At 39.0% G+C, this 17,103-nt stretch overlaps 1 protein-coding gene across 10 annotated transcripts in view; it reads left to right on the top strand.

Moving 5' to 3' along the window:
• Positions 1-3,999: 3,999 nt before the first annotated feature.
• The window catches only part of anks1ab (ankyrin repeat and sterile alpha motif domain containing 1Ab), a 51,854-nt gene continuing 38,750 nt past the window's right edge, over positions 4,000-17,103 (top strand). For 2 of the 10 annotated variants that reach the window (XR_014874040.1, XR_014874041.1), the window contains exon 1: positions 4,002-5,303. Coding sequence is in view for 7 of the 10 variants with exons in the window: in XM_085159133.1 (XP_085015259.1) it covers positions 5,010-5,303 (294 nt within the window). In the remaining 3 variants the exon portion in view is untranslated. Of the gene's footprint in view, positions 5,304-17,103 lie in introns of all 10 variants that reach the window. The other 8 variants (XM_085159137.1, XM_085159136.1, XM_085159133.1 and 5 more) reach the window with 7 other exon arrangements.

Genomic DNA, 17,103 nt, shown 5'->3' on the forward strand with positions numbered 1-17,103 from the left:
TGGATGAATGGCATCCCTGCTGCCTCTGGGACCAGAGGACCTCAGAGGTTAGCATCAAAGCATTCGGGTCCATGACTCTCGGGTTAATGTACTCTAAATCTCTCCAAGGGAAACAAGTGAAAAAATGCCATTTGGATCTACGCATTCACAGGCATGCAGGGAGCTGTATTTCACTTTTTACGATTTTCATCAGACGCTGATTTGCAGCACTTGTTTTGGAACTTATCTGAAGGTAATAGCGTCCTCGGTTGATTAACTTTATTAGATCTTTACCCAGTGGCCTCATTCTCTGTGCCTGTAATGCCGACTGATTAGGTGGGAACTGCAGGGCACCAAATTGCAGAGAAGGATAATGATTTACATACGGGAGTGATGAGAAAATGGTATTAGAAGTTTTGAAATGTTATTAAAACTGTCAGTTGTAGACCTGGAGACACATACAGCAGGTGCAGATAAAACAAGAAGAATCAGAGGAATCCTAAAGAGGCATTCATGTGTCACGGTGTGCAAACAATTTAGAGACACAAAATCCACATTCACAGGCACAAACCCCGTGCACTTGAAAACACTGCACTTCAGCATGTGCGTTTACTGTATACACTGCCTCTCTGTGACTTGCACAGTGTGCATGTCTTTGTTAGAAGAGTGTTCATGAGTCACCACTGTCTTTACCCTAAGGCTCAGCATCCAGCCAGCTGAAGGAGGGGATGCATGTTTTATTTTTGTCTCTCTAATATGGCGTGAAGACATCATTATCTCCTAACGTTTTTTTTTTCCTCCAGAGCTTTTATTGTTTAAAATGGCACTGAATACGTGTATAACTTAAACTGTTTCATCATTAGACGTTCAATCCAGCGTGCGTCATTAGGAAAGGGTTTTGTTATTGCGAGCCTAAGCAGCGTGTGGCTGTATGAACCCTCCTTGGAGAACGAAGGATGTTATCTTTTCTGTCATGCTCATACCAGCACTGCCCATGGGGAAGAGGTGAACATGCAAGGAACTTGGCTGATTGAGGGCACAGGGCACAGAGGCGAGCTGTGCACTGCTATGGCTGCCTGTGAATACTAAGGATGTCTCACAAGAGAATCTTTTGTCAGCGTCAGCGCCCTTTGAGAAGAGTCATAAATAGCACAGGGGGTGTGAGATCTTGTCTACATTCCTGCCATATCATCAAGATTTCCTATTTCAATGTTTAAAACCTTTGTACTTAGCAAAAACTCATACATATAATTGATAAATCATGTAAAGCTAAAAAATTTCTAACTTTCTGACACGTTGAGGGGCGATCATATTAAAAATCGCCACATTTCGAAAGAATTTCTCATGAAGTAACAGTTCAGGTGACTATAAGCCCTCAATTTTAGCTACATTTTGATACATTTTTTCACCTCTTGGCTCTGTTTGATGAAAGAGCCTTCTTCTTTTGCCTGCTCTCTTTAGGGGTTGCCACAGTGGATCATCTGCCTCTCTCACCCTCACTCCCTCTAACCCTATCCCAGCCATCCTCCTCTGTCGCATCAACCCTCTGCATGTGTTATGGTCCTGGGTGTTTGACCCTCCTCTTTGAGTTTGGGGCTTTCAGGGTTTTTTTGGAGATTATGTATCGGAATTTCAGGAGCAGGACCAAGCCTCCAAACACACTCCTTCCGGTTGTCATCTATATAGGTTTGTGCCCCACCCTCCCTGTCTCCTTGTTCTCCATTCTCTAACTTCTTCACTTCTATTTAGTACATGGGGATCTGCCAGGCCCGGGAGCCATCGCCAGTCCCCTTCAATGCCTTCCCCAAACCGCAGCTCAATTCATGTCAAAGCATTCACTTTTACCTACTAAAACGCTGTTAAACCTAAATTGAGGACACAGACCCAATTCGGCCAACCAGACCTCCATCCTCCTCTCCAAGTGGCGATGCCAAAGATGACAGCATAAATAATGCTGTCATCTTTGTGTTATTCCTTAGCATTGTCAGTCTTCAGTGTTTAGTTCCATTTACTTTCTCTGTTTCCTATCTTATTCCCCAATGTCAACTGCTTTATGTTAAGATTTTTATTGTTCCTGCATTCTCCATTTAGTTATGGTCCTCACTTCCTGTTTTATTTTTATAGTTTCTCATTTCTAGTGTCTTGAGTTTAATTCACTTCCCCTCCTGTGTAATTGTATTTGATTACTGTGACTCTTGACCCTCCTGTGTCCACACTTAGCCCCATAACGACTTTGTAAGTAGGTAAGTTTATTTAAATAGTGCTCTTCACAGACACAAAGGTCAGTGAGCCAATTAAAACACAACTAATATCAACGGAGAGCCTTTAAAACAGAATACAAATAAATAAATGAATTTAAATAAGTTTTTCAAAGACTCCACAGAGTCAGCTAAACGGAGCTGGGGTGGTAAACTGTTCCCGAGGCTTGGAGCCACAGACTGAAAAGCTTTGTCCACCCAGTTTTTTTCTTGTGTGTACTCAAGCTCTTCCTTTGTCTTTTGTCGCAGCATCTGTTAACCTCCTCTCTCTGTTTCCAGCCAGTTTGGGAGTTTGTTTAGTTTTCCGATAGACTTTGTTTATGAACTTTTCACCAGCCAAAATAAAGGCTCACTTTTGATTCTGCACCATGAGCCTTCTCCATCTTTTATTTCTGAGCTTCATATTCACCACCTGTTGTCCAGAGCATCAACTACTGGTTCGAACCATCTCAACCCTGCCTTTTTAAGTCACCAAGTCCGAAGGGCTCAACCTGAGCTCCCTCTCTGATCTACGCATGTCTAATCTTCTCCTGTCTTTTTTTTTTGTCAGTGCCGCCGTCAACAAACCATAGAGCGTGGTAGGTCTCACTACCATCTTGTAAATATTCCCTTTCACTCTTGCTGTTCTCTTTCTGTCACAAATCATCCCTGACACTCATCTCTACCCTGTCTGAAGAGTGATATTTTCTAGCAGAAACACTGTCTGGTGTCATCTTAAACTCTCCTCACATGTAAAATGAAATCCACTCAGTTTTTTTTAATCATTACTTTACATGGTTCTAAAATTGTGTTACTATCTCACTATGCCTCTACCTCTCTCTCTTCAAAGACTCACATTTACCAGTTAGAAAAATATCAAATGAAAGTTGGTATTTATTTTAGATTCCCAGTCCTGCTTTCCTCTGAGGCCAAAAAAAGAGTTGTTCCCAGGGCTTTTATGTCTGTGCTGGATTATGTTGACGTTATTCGTCTGCAGGCATCCTCGCGGTGTTTACACAAGCTTGATGGATTCATCACAAAACTCAAAACTCTTGCTGTTGCACATTGTATGCTTGAAGTGGATGAACTGTTTTGTCCTCTTGTAAACTCATGAACAAGAACATTTGGTTTTGCAGAGCCTACGGAGTTATATCCTTCAAAAAAGTATACAAAAAATGTGTTTTTGGTCTTAAGGATGAATTACAAAAACAAAGGGGACTTTTAAAGATGCTGCTTGGAATCAGTAGCAAAAATCAGTTCAATCTTAGTGAGTTGGTCTCACCAAATGACTAGAAGAAGCAGTCACATCCCTTATTACCCTTATTACCCCTGTTTTATGCTTAGTTGATGTTTCATTCCATTTGCATACGTGTTTAATGTGAATACCTGTGTGCACACTGAATGTGTATTGCACATAATCCTGATTGAGCTGCTGCCTACAACTTAGTGAGTGCTCTTGCAAAGAAGATTCGATTAAAAATATAATCATAAATGATAGTAACAATGAAAATGGCACCAAAATCAGTTTCACTGAACTGTGAATATTTGGGCCTCAAATGGATTTGTGATTATAATATATGAATATGTAAGCGTGTTAGCGATAAAGCTTCAGGTCAGGGAGAATTTGCAGAGGTAAGAAAATGGGAGAAGCTCCCGGAGGAACATCCTTACTTTTTTGCCAAGATTTTAGGTCACAACATCAGAACAGAGTTAGGCCAAGAAAAGAGTTGTGAGCTGTATATAAATAGGTATACTGCACAAAGGTACAACGCTAGAAATCTCATTGGTATTCCATACAGGTTCAGTAAAGGTTTGAAATACTTTGTAGACTCTTTCTGCTCTACAGTAACAAAGCTAAGTAACTCAATAACCTCAATCTCTTCCATGCACCCACACTGGTAGACACACATGAACGACAACGCAGGAATCCCGACTCTCCCTCCTTTTCTAATGGAGCAGCCACCCAGTGCGTCAGTAACCTGATTACCCCAGCTGTCAGTCTGAATAAGGCCAGGCTTCGGGATCCTCCCGTCGTCTGATCCTCACTACAGGATAGAAGCAGTCCTCCTTAAGATTTTGGAGCAGGACGGACACAATCACGGGGAAGGGAAAGAACTGGTAGGACCAGAAAAAGCCATCAGGTAAGGTGCAGTAGTTAAAACTTTGATTCTGGCTTCTTTGGTTCTGGTGAGTCTAACTTTCTTAAATATTTGGGAGTAGATTATATCTTAAGGTAGACACATTTTCCTGTATGTTTTATATTTACAGTATAAACACATGTGCTTCTTGCTCTATCTAAACCTGAGTTACCCTCCCAGATTTCTTTGGGAGTATTCGCTTTTAGGCTTTGCATAACTAAATAAATGACTTGAAGTGATGATAAAAACTGAATTATTTATTTTTTTAAAAAGGCTGCATGTGTGGATAAAAGCAAGTGTAGGAGTATCAAAGTGAGCAGCCAGTTAGTAAGGGGAGGGCTACAGGATACAACTAGTGGGTGGACCTTGATTATTGTTTCCGTGCACAACAAGTCTCTCATTTGTGCCGTCTTTACCTCAAAACAGGAGAACTTTGAATGACTTTTGAATGAGCTGCTGCGCAGAAAGATTAACTGATCCTTCAACATCTATATTTTATTAATCTGCATCTTCCAGTACATCTGTTGGCTTTCCACAACTACAAGCTTAAAAACTCCACAAAGACTTTGGATCATTCTCTGGACTGACTGAACAAGTTAGAGTACGGCAGAAAAACAGTGAAGGCACTGAGCTGCACTTGGCAGCTCCAAAAGCAATGGCAGAGTGCACACCGGATGTAAACCCCACCAACGTGATCCAGAATCCAGAGGCTGACATAAAGGAGCTGAGTGAGGTTTCGGCTGAGTCTGCATCAGCGGGAGCAGCCAAAGTCAGACCTGCAGACGCGGGGCTGATTCGAAGTTTGTCCAAGTCAGACTCTGATTTGTTGGCATCGCCACTTGGAGAGGAGGATGGAGGTCTGGTTGGCCGAAGTGGGTCTGTGTCTAACTGCAGCTCTGGGCAGCCATCCATGGAGCGCATGCCTTCCTTTGCCTCTGAGTGGGATGAGGTAATACTCAAGTTCTAGGGATGGGGGAAAAGTGGGAGGGTGTAGAGGACAGAAGGAGTGGTACTGTCACTGTTCAGGCATGGACAGGCTTTCGAGTGGAGCGTGTTAATGTCTTTAAGAGAGAGTGTGTTAGCAAGTGTGAATGTGTGAGGGGGGAAAAAGAAAACCAATAAGGGAAGCAACTCTGGATTAGTGTGAAAAAAGACAAATGAGAACGGGCGAGGCAGTGCATTTCATGCTAGAGGAAGGAAGGAAGGAAGGGAGAGGGGGAGAGCAGAGGCAGCGCAATGAGAGCGATCAGGAGTCCAGCAGAAGCAGTGATAGAGTAACTTTACCCAGGCTGTTGGCGGAGAATGCCTGCGGGCGAGTGCTTGAATGCATGAATGGCTTGATCACTTGCACCGACCTCCCTGTAGCAGCCCTGGCATCCAAGACTAATTGGGCTTGTGCTGTCATTCCATATCCACTCAGTACATGTCTCAAGGGCCGACCCACGCTTCCACTGAATCCGGCTCTCTTCTGGCTCCTTTTCTACGTCTTGCGCCATCTACTTTCAGCCCAATGTGAATGGTCCTCCACCCCCCCCATTATCCCCAAAAGCCTTAACTTGTGATTTCTGAGCACTTTGGAGCATCAATGCAGTACACCCTAAAGCACTGCAAAAACCACGGAATGAATAATCATTTCTTAGCAGAACTTAAATGGTTGGAGACAACGAAGACAATGGCTGACGACTGATAATATATTATTAAATTATACAGCTTAGAGGCAGAGCAGTACAATTTTTTAAAATGTCCACAGCAAAGTAGAACATATCTGACGCTTCATGCCTGGTGATTATTCCCCATCACAATAATAACGTGAAGGATTTTAATCAGATTATCAGATTAAGTTTTGGCATAGTGCCATATGTCATCAAACCCAGCTGATATCTTGGCTAGCAAATGGTTTAAGTCGAACTGAAATGCCTCTTATGAAAAGGCTTTAGTTGTCTGCAATTTATTTGGGGCACTCAGTTCTTCCTGCTTGCATGAATTTTTTGCTATCAGTGCTTAAGCAAAAGCTATTGGCTCCACTGATAATTACAACTTGACCGATTAGTTTCTTAAAAATCAATCTTTTTATGCAAAACAGAAGAGAAACTACAATTGGGCAGCCAAGTGAGCAATACGAAACCCTTTATTTTGTGGATACTCTTTCATTACATCCACTAAGACTTTATATAAAAGATGGATCTAAAAAGTCACTGTAATGCAAATGTAAATTCCTTAATGTCCAGCTGGGAAGAATGGTTGCAAAACAAGGTCACATTATACACATATCTTTGAGGAAACACTGCTTCTGCTCTTTTACTCAATTTTATTAAATGTTACAATCTCATTTGTTAGCTTCAAGTGTTATTGAATACATCATCATGCTCAAGTTGTAACTTGTGGGTCCAAAACGAATGTAAAGCAGGATATAGTATCCTGTAACTGTTACATCTTGCTTGTTACATCCAGTTTAAAGCCCATAGACCAACTAATGTCTCACAACAGGACTTCACTTAACATTGGGTCACATTGTGCTCACTACATCCATCTTTTATATTCAGTCCGTCATCCATTATTTTTGGTTAGGTTGGGACTATTCCAAAGTCCAGCATCTGAAGACACTGCTGTCAGGTTACAGTTATCCAAAAAGAAAGTTTTCCTCACATTCTGCTCTCTGTGATTGTAAACCAATGCCTCTTATTCTTGTTTTCCATATACGATCAGTTTTAAGTAAATCTAACACAAAACGAAGTAAAATTCATTTTTAAGATTTTAGAATTTGTAACGTGCACCAGAAGGACAGCACTTTTTAGTTTCTTTTAGATTTCATTGATTTCATAATTTTATATATCTAATTATTTAAGATTGCAAATTCAAAGAAGACCTATGTTTTGTATGTATGACTTTTAAATGACAATTAAACACAAAATGCCTTCCCTTGATGTCAATGATGGCCCCACAGGCTCCAGAAATCACGACTGCTTCCTAAAAGTTTAAAAGCCTTTACTGTTATTTTAAGTGTATGTATATTGACTGCACTGGAAAGCTCAAAAGTGCCATATGTCTGTTGGGGAAATCAGTTTTCTTTTCATTTTTTCTTCTATATTTGTAATTAATTTACAACGCTTTAAGCTTTTCTTAAAGAATGATCAGAGTGAGTTGTTACAGTAAATGTTGCCTAAATCTGTCTCACTGTGACCATCAGTAAGACAGCTGACTTGTTTGTCCTTTTCTTGACTCAGTTTTGAGCCTGACTTGATTCAATTTTAAAAGATTTATCTTAAACTAATCTTGCCTCATGTTTTAATGAAAGCATTTAAAAAATATATGTTCACATTAAAAATGTATGGTGTGTTCCATATGTTACAACAAGGGCTGCAATGAAGCAGTTTAGGGGCAGAGACATCTTGAACTTGGAGCTCCCTCTTTGTCAGCCCTGCATGCCCTGTGCCTGTTCTCCACTCCACCCCTGTTCTCTGACAGGACTGTTTACCCAGGCTATGTTGGGTGGGGTGTCCTGTTCTCAAGGGCATCCTGTTTTGCAGCTGTCCTGGAGTGTCTGTTTCTCTTCCACATGTCAAGGGATTTGTTTGGGTTGGGGATATGGGTGTGGGTGAGGCTCAGGGCAAAAGTTAAATCAGTTTGTGCATACATGTGTTTATATACACTATGTGTACATATACAATAGCACCAACACTTAGGGAGACTTACACCACATTTTTATTGCATTAGCAAATAAAAAACAGCTATCAAAGGCATTTCATTAAGCACAAAATGTTTGTTATGCTTAAGTTCAAATAAGGACAAAAAAGTACTTGGATGCTCTCTGTTAGCATCAAAGTCATAATATTTTAGTCTTCACTTTCTGTGTTTTTACTTGTAGATCAGCTTGACAGCATTCTGTTAGCTATGGTGAAGTTTTTCCATCATGTTTCAGTCAGCAAAGCTTTTAGTTCATGCAGACAAGCATGTCAACAAGCTGGCTTTTTCCTCTCCCTTAGGTGCTCTAAGGACTCTTGAAGAGTCTCTTTTGAGTCATCAGCTTGATAAAAAAAAAAGAAAAAAAGAAGAAGTTTATTTTGGTTGCTGCCCTTAAAATGCAGAGTTCACGATTCCTTCAGTGAATAGATACAAGTTCACCTGAACACTGCCTCAAACCTGCATGCATCCACCACCTTGCTTTGTCATAATGTGCCAAAGCAAGGTGGCCTGACTGAAGATCCCCCTCCTGGCTTTCTCCATACCAGCTTTCTAGCATTAGATCCTTGTAGGTTGAATTTAAAAACCATCCAAAAATAACACAAGTTTTAAAAAGCCTTACTGTGCATGTTCTTTTGCAAATTTAATCCTTGCTGCCTTATTCTTTAGGCCTACAAACGGTTTCTGTCATATCACTCTCCCTCTGTGCTTGCTCTTTCTACTCAAATGGCCTGTGAGCTGAATTTGTCTTGTTATTCCTGCTGATGCGTAATATGATTCTTGTGTTTACCAAATTTGCAGTTGCTAGGCAAAGATCTTTTATAGTAAATGTATAAAACCAGTGACCCTAAGCATGAAATTGCCTTATGGATCTTTCTGAAAGTCTGCTGATCCAATTGTTGAGCCAATGTATGTCATAATGCAATCAACCACCACATTAAACATGAAAACATTAATGCAACGTACCAGGCCTAGAGGGGGACTGGGCTTCAGGTCATATAAATAAAAACACTTTTGTGGCAGTACATGCCAAACTGTATACACATACTGGCATTCAGATGATCTCATTAAAAAAAGAAACCTGATACATTTAAAACATTATTATATCTGGTATGTTATATAATACAATAATATAATAAGCATTTTTTGTTCTCCTTTATTGTGAAAAGACTTGTTATTCTATGAATTTTTTATTTAAACAAAGACAGGCATTAGTTTTTGTGATGAGAAAGCTTTCCTTTCTGATACTGTGGATCAAAAATCTTCAGATTAGCCATTAGTTCAGCACTTAAAGTTGTTGGTGTAGAGAGTGATACTACTGTGTAATGCTTTGACGCATACAAATCCTTGTGGAATTGTCTGTAGTGTGATTAAACTAAGCTTTAATTAAGGAAAATACTCAGCAGAAAACCTCAGAGCCCTGAAATGGCAGACATCTGCAGGGTGGTGCTGCTGCATCTGTTGTTTCACATTTATGACATGAATCATAATATCCAGTGCTTGTCCTGTCAGCTGTTGCTCGATTACTAAATGATATGGGTGGCTGTAGCTCAGGTGGCAGAGCAAGTCAGCCACTAATCAGAAGGACGGTGGTTCGATCCCAGGCTGCCTCCTGGCTGCATGCCAAATATCCTTGGGTAAGATACCCATACCCACCACCCATGTTTGCCTACTGGTGGTGGTCAGAGGGCCCGGCAGCCTCGCCTCTGTCAGTGCGCCCCAGGGCAGCTGTGGCTACAATGTAGCTTGCCATCGCCAGTGTGTGAATGACTGAATGTAGTGTGAAGCGCTTTGGGGTCCTTAAGGACTAGAAAAGCACTATACAAATGCAGGCCATTTACCATTGCTGACATGTGCCTAGGACCTGCACCCTCCATCAGAATTTCTGCCTAAAGTAAGATTGTTTTGACTGCATATAATTTTATTTTATTGAAAATTCATGAAACAGATGAACAATTACATTTAGTGCATCCTTCATATTTTTGTAATTGTCCCAAATTCAGTTTAAATATGTAAGCTGTATTAGTCGATATAACTTGGTTGTAAAGTTTTTTTTTATTTCCTTTCTGTCAAACACAATAACCACAGGTGAGTTTTTTTTTTCAATGTTTAGAACAGGTTTCATGACCTTGTATTTCCTTTTGATTCTCTAAAATATTTTTCCTTTGTGAATTTGACTCTGTTAGCCACTTCTCCATTTTAGTTCTTTCCCACTACAAATAAGATGTAAGACCAGGAAATGCTGCCTGCTTCACTGTCACTCAGGAAAGCTGAGGAAGTTCTGAGAAACCGTCCTACTTTGGCAAATTGTAGGCTACCTGTAAGCTAATTTGACTTCTGACAAACCCTAACCCTAACAAACATTCACAATAGCTTAAAAAAATGAAGTAAATTTGGGTTTTGTGTTGTGCGCATATGCAGCGTGTAACAGTTGCTATTGTAATGCAGTGTATCACCACATGGCGGCGCCTCCTGTCTCATGACTGGTGTGTCACCCCCTTTTTGTTCTTCTTCGCACTCCTTCTGTAATGGATGCTCCCGTGTGTACGCGGACTAGTGTGCTCTTTAGTAATGTGTGGTAGAGGTAGCACTTTTATTTTTGATATTGTAAATAAATGAGTACTTTTTGGAAAGTCAGAAGCTGTTGCTCATTCGCTATCCACCTGCACACCTCCGCGGCTGGCTTCATCTCCACCGCACGTTACAAGCGCATGCGCAGAAACAAGAGGTAGGATAGTTTGTAAGGTAGGATGGATTCCCAGAACACCTTCAACACCACTGATGACAGCAAAGTTTGAGGGTAAACTACTTCTGATTTGTGGTGTCTTGTAAAACAAACTTCAAGTTCAAATTTGGTTTTAATTGTTTGTGTAAAACAAAATTACTTATGCATACATATCTAGGTTAAATCTTACAGCCCAAATTAGCTAAACTAGTAGCTAGCTAGCATAAAACAGGTGCAGCTGAAGTTTGCTAACATTAAAAAACTTGTCAAAATGTCTCATAAATCAAATAAAATTGTAGCAAGTGTTAATATTTTATGGTAAGGGTTATGGTAATTATTATTAATTGAGAATAATTTAAATGGCTTGTAAGTGGTGATATTTATTTTAAAACCTGGTTTACTCTTTTTTTTAAGCACAACTATATGTTTTATGAACATCCCACCAAATCTAAATATTCCAATACATGATTTTATGTCAGCATCCTGCACTATTTTTGTTTGAATGTATATTTTAATTATACAGGAACAAGCAAGTTATTTTCTTCTTTCTTTGAGGATAGGGAAAAAAGCACTAGCCTGTTAATAAAAAAAAAAAAAAAGATCTGTCATCTGTCAGTGATGTGATTTGAGCGTCTACATTAAGCTTCAAAAATGCATCTTAGACTACATCTTGCAGGCCTTAATAACATTTATTAATAACTACTCAAAGATAAACTACTATCTGGTTTTACCATTACTGTTCCTGTAAAATTAAACAACATTTTTAAATTGGTTTGATGGTTATTATCAGTAGCAGACATTTAGCAAATGTAAATATTTCTCCTAGTAAACTGACTACTTTCACCTTTCACTACTTTTACATGTGGATTTAGTTGTGAATTTCTCCTTTTCCCTTTTTGACATAATGCTACAAATAGCTTCAATTATATAGTAATTTTCACTTCAGTCATCTTAATGTCTTTAAGGTGATTGGCATTGTCAGTACATGTGTTGAACGCTCAAAAGCCAAAGGTTAACGCAGCCACATATTGCAGATGCTTAACTGGGTTCATTTCTGCATGTACTCAAAGTTTCCCAGTGGTATTTCTGGGGTTTCAAATGATTCTGTGGTTATAAATCACACAAGCTGATGTGGCCCTCGAATATATTTTTATCTTGTTAATTTCGTTCTGTTAAATATTCACATGCTTTATGCATGTCGTATAAAAAAAAAAATCAAAAGGGCACAAAAATATCTTAATGTTGTAGATTACAGCTGGTGCCAAGTTTTTTACAGTATGTGCAAGCTGGTTCATAATTTATATAGCGAGCTACAGCAGAGTGAACACATTCCAAGATCTGGTTTGACAGATGTGGTACATTAATATGAGAGTAATGGTGTTTTCAGAGGGCTTGGTGGGGTGAGGCAGAGTCCTGCTTCTGATGCCGTGTTGTCTGTAAAATTTCACAACAGGTGTATCAGAAGCAGGAGACTGCTTCCAAACTGCTTCTTAATGCTGTCTTTGCACATGTGCAAGAGCTGAAACTATAATTCCTTTCAAAAATGGGAGTTTAAAATTTTGAAAATAGAAATTTCAGATTGTACATTTTAAGATGTCCCAAACTGTCGAGCCTAATCAGCATCCTTTCCTATTACCTGATTCCACTCTTTCCAGGCCTCCTCTAACATTAAGATCACCACAAAAACTGTGACCCGTGATCTTCATGGCATGAGTTCAGCTCCATTAGCAGGTCTATGTTGCATAGTTTTAATTATAAAACTGCACCAATTTAACATCTATGATTTAGAGTAACAGAAAAAAAACATATTAGCACCCTTGATGTTTTGTATGTTTTCTGGTATTTCACTGGAGAAATCTGCATTTGCATAAAAGTGAACACCCTTTTTTCAAATTTGGTTGATTTTGGGACTTGGCACAGATATTTAATTGGAGGGTTTTTTTGAAGGAGGATTGAATAAAACTTTATTATGAAAGTTACATTTAAGTGGCCCTTAAATTTATTGCAATGTGAGCTCAACCTGAGCTAGCAGCTTTCACAATAAATCTTAAAATATTTCTTCCTCAAAAGAATTTTAGAATCTTGTGAAAAAATAGCTTCAAACCTGTTCAATATAACTATATTTACATCATATGGATTCTTGAATGATATTTGAAAAGATGAATAAGCTGAACCATAAAGCCGTTCTTGACTTTACTGTTACTATTCTCGCAGGCTTTATTTATGCTGTGTGGTTTCAGAGCTGTCAAATAAAATCCGGTGGATAGAATTATGTGTTGCTGGTCTTGTATACTGTGGAGCTGCTGGGCCATCTGTCTTTATTGACAGTGATACTGAGGCGCTAATCCTGTTTCCAGACAAGGGACAGTGAAGCAGGCAGCCTTTCTAAGTAGTCTTTTTAGTATTTCTATATTCAGCCATCTATTTCTTTGTCTTTTCTGTTCTGGATTTGCAGCCATCATTTATGCGCATTCAGACTCTGGCTCAGTGAACAATAATGCTCTCTAAAGCGCATTGTTTAGGATCATTTCACATTATCTCTAACACGTTAGCTAGTATGTAGTTTGTGGAATTTAAATGCCTACTGTTGTTACAAAACTAGCTGAACTGTAAATATGTGTATATTGTAGCATTTTTATACTTTTTTGTGTTCTTGCTGCACAGAAAAAGGGAAATTAAGAAAGGATGGTGCTGATCAAGTGTGTGACACTTGCCAAGCGTAGCTTGTCATCGGGTCTTTAATATAGCTTATACTTCTTCAGCAATGGCCCCATCTGATCAATCACAGTCATGGATAAGTCTGCTTACAGCAGACTGATGCATGCTACAAAGAAAGATAAATCTAGAATGTTAGAAAAATATGAATATGTTAAATATGTAGAGCCAGCAAGTATTACATCTTCTGCAGACAAATTAGTGGTGTTTGTGTGTATAATTGAAATAGTGCTGTACAGTAGTTATTAATGTGTGTGTGTGCTTTACTATTTTGGCAAGTGAAAATGTGCTACTATATTAATGATTTTTGCCTTTTTGAGCCAGACAAAACCAAAAAATATGACTGTAAGTTAACAGGCTGCTCTGTCAGTAAGACATACCACTTGCACAGGGAAAATATGATAGATTATAATTGTTATTCAGTTAAATTGATGCTCAGTTTGAATTTTTATTATTTCTTCTGCAGCGCTGGTGGTGTTTGATGGTCTCAGACCAAGTAAAGAGTATGTGTAAAAATAGAAATCAGTTGCAGGCTTAGTCTAATTTAGACTAATTAATTTAGGCAAATTTAGGGTCAACAAGTAAAAATAGGGTTCCTGTTTTAGGGTTAGATATTGAGGCTTATAGAAATATAAAACTGATTTGAGTGATTGATTGATTAAATGAACAGGAAAAAGGATTTTAAGGAATTAATTAAGGATTAAAGTTGAATTTTTATTTATTACTGATGTTTAGCAAAGATAGACGTTCAAAAGAAATGTGAGACTCATTCTTGGTATCTATGAGAGGTCAAAGAGATGTTGCAGGACTGTTGATGCTATTTTCTAGAGAACTGATTGGTCAGAAGGTGATGATTTTGCAGCTTTTTGTTCTCTTTTCTTAAATAGACCGGCTTTTTTAATCATGCTTTTAAATCTAAGCCCTTTTCATGGGGTTTTAAGCGACATAAAACATGGTAAATACACACATCTATACTGTGATAAAGATGCAGTATGTCTGCCAGCACAAAACTGGAGCTGTTTGCTGACTTGTACTTCCCACTTTGCCTGTTGATTGGTTCTTTGGTGGAAGGGACAGGACAACCGAATAGAATATTAATTGTCACTTTGTGCATTTGACATGTTGCGTTTGTAATAATTTCAATTAAATATAGATTTTAAATGTTTTGAAATTAATTAATTGCATTCTGTTTTTATTTGTGTTTGACACAGTGTCCCCAGACAAGCAGGTCCAACAGCAACTAAACCCTATAGAAGTCACACCCTAATAGGAAAAAAAATCATTGCTGATGCGACCAATTTGTCTGTAATTTTTGCCTCTAGCTGATGTTTCCATTTTTATTGTATAAACATTAAAATATTCCATCTCCTGGTTTCCAGCAGTACTTGAGGGTCTAGAATCTCTTGGAATGTCATCACACGTGTATTTATTTCTCATCTTGTGTGCACTAAAGCACTAATGATACGAGTTAGTATCTAAAGACTGTAGAGTAACACTCACTCAGGCTGACTACCCCAGGATAAAATTGTCCAAACCCTGGCAAATAACAGGCCTGTCTTAAAGATAACAGGCTCAGTCACCAGCATGTTAAAGTGCCATTGATTTAAGTCAGCAATGTGTTATTTGTATTGATTTGTCAGTGATATAAAGGATACACAATACATCCCAGGCTGTAAAGCAACACTTGTAAAATGCACTTCACACACACAGTTTGATATAGCGAGATGTCACGTTTATTTCTGACTTTGCTTTTTGTGACAGTTCACAGTCTGGTCAGCTCCGGTCTCAGCTGTTTCAAGCTTCTCTCCTCTCGTGTCCCGTTTCACTAAAAAAGGGGAAAAGCTGTCATCAGACCAAACGCCACCAGCTGTGTTCTCACCTGCCTTCCCAGCACCGCCCCGTTGAGCTCACTGCACCACCCTTCCCCTGCAGCCGAGCCAGGGACCACACCTTCGCCACATAGGCAAACCTGATTTCTAACGTGATTTTTGTGTTTCTATTCCTGCGTGCAAAACATCTCACTCACGAGTAAAGCAGCACCAAGAGATCAAAAATGACTTAATGTTATGTCTTCCTAATTAGCTCACTTGAGTTGAGCATCATCCTCTGTAGTTAAAGCGCTGCTCCTTCCATATTTACAGCAGTTTTACTGTCCTCTTATATAAATAAACATCATATCACCTGGTTTCTAATTAAACAGCTTTGTAAGTGTCTTAAATAAACTTGCAGATGGGAGCAGGTAAAAAGTGGCTTTTCTTTGAAAGGATACTTTTGGCCAGCAGAGGTCTTGATTCTGATTACAGTAAGGGGCATTCTTGTAACGACAGCAATGCCTCTTTGCTGTTTGCTGTGTCTGAGGGGCGAGGCTCCAGCTCCACCATAAACTACAACATCATCCCCACTGCTGCTGTGTTGTAAACCTTTTTGTTGAGAAAAACCAACCAGCTTGAGTGGAGTATATTACATTTTATTCACACCTATGCTTCTAAATACATTTTGCAGTATGCACACATCTAATTTTAGATGCATGCAAGCAAAATCCTCATGCTGCCGTGCCTTCCTCCTTACTTTTCCATGCAGCTAAGAACAGCCTCTTTATCTCAGTAACCTCAACTGCTTCCTTTAAAATGAAAATAGGCTACAGACAACAGGAAAATAAAAATTGCAAAGCATTTCTTAGTACTGTTATTGGCAGAAAGCAATCATTGGCCTGAATGGGGAGAAAAATGGGGCAATCAAGTTGCCTGATATACTTTTTTACCCACAGTTGGTTGAGAATTGTCAAACAAACGTCTCTAAACCAACAAAACCTGCCTTTATATCACCCACACAGAGTGGGGGTGAGTTAAGGAGTTAAATTATTTAATCACCTTGGATTTGTGTTCAAGTCTTAATCTCCTAAATTAGATCAAGATCAGTCCTCCAAAAATTTGGCCTCTGAGACAAAGTGGAGAAAAACATTGTTGTGGCAAGTGTAATTCAAAAAATGTTGATCTTAACTTGTCTTTTGGTCAATAATTAGGATTTAATTAGGATTTAAAACCTCTTCAGAAAAAAGCTTGTTTCAAGATTGAGAGGAATAAGTCCTGATATCTGGAGGTGTTACAGAGTAAGTGCCAAGGACTGAAGGAGTGATCACAGGAATTCAGCAGGGCAGTTGATTGCATTGGAAAGAAGCAAAAATGATTTCACCTTTACCATCGGATCTTTTTCACTGAAGCACTTGAGCATGAAAAGGTGGCACAGAGTGGATAATTTTTTGCAATATGTGCATGAACTGAGGAGCGGCTTAAACTGTATTAACATCTAAATCACTTCAGGATTTAGTGCTATCATTCAGCTGAGCACCGATTTTTATGATACAGCCCACTCAAACCTCCAAGTGCTTCATAACAGCATTATCAGTAGCATTTCAGTGTGAAAACATCTACTTGATCATATCCCCTCTGACTCCCAGACATTTTCTAGAAAATACACTATGACTTAAACTTAATACCATTGAGAAAAGGCTGGGTTAACTTCACCTTTCAGATATAATACTTAAGGAAAAAGCAGTGCTTAACTGGATTCAGAGAACAAACTGTGACTTTATGAATTATTATTTTATACCTATTTGGTTAGGTTGATG

The sequence above is a fragment of the Neolamprologus multifasciatus genome, chromosome 5 (genome assembly GCF_963576455.1).
Source record: "Neolamprologus multifasciatus chromosome 5, fNeoMul1.2, whole genome shotgun sequence".
Lineage (NCBI taxonomy): Eukaryota > Metazoa > Chordata > Actinopteri > Cichliformes > Cichlidae > Neolamprologus > Neolamprologus multifasciatus.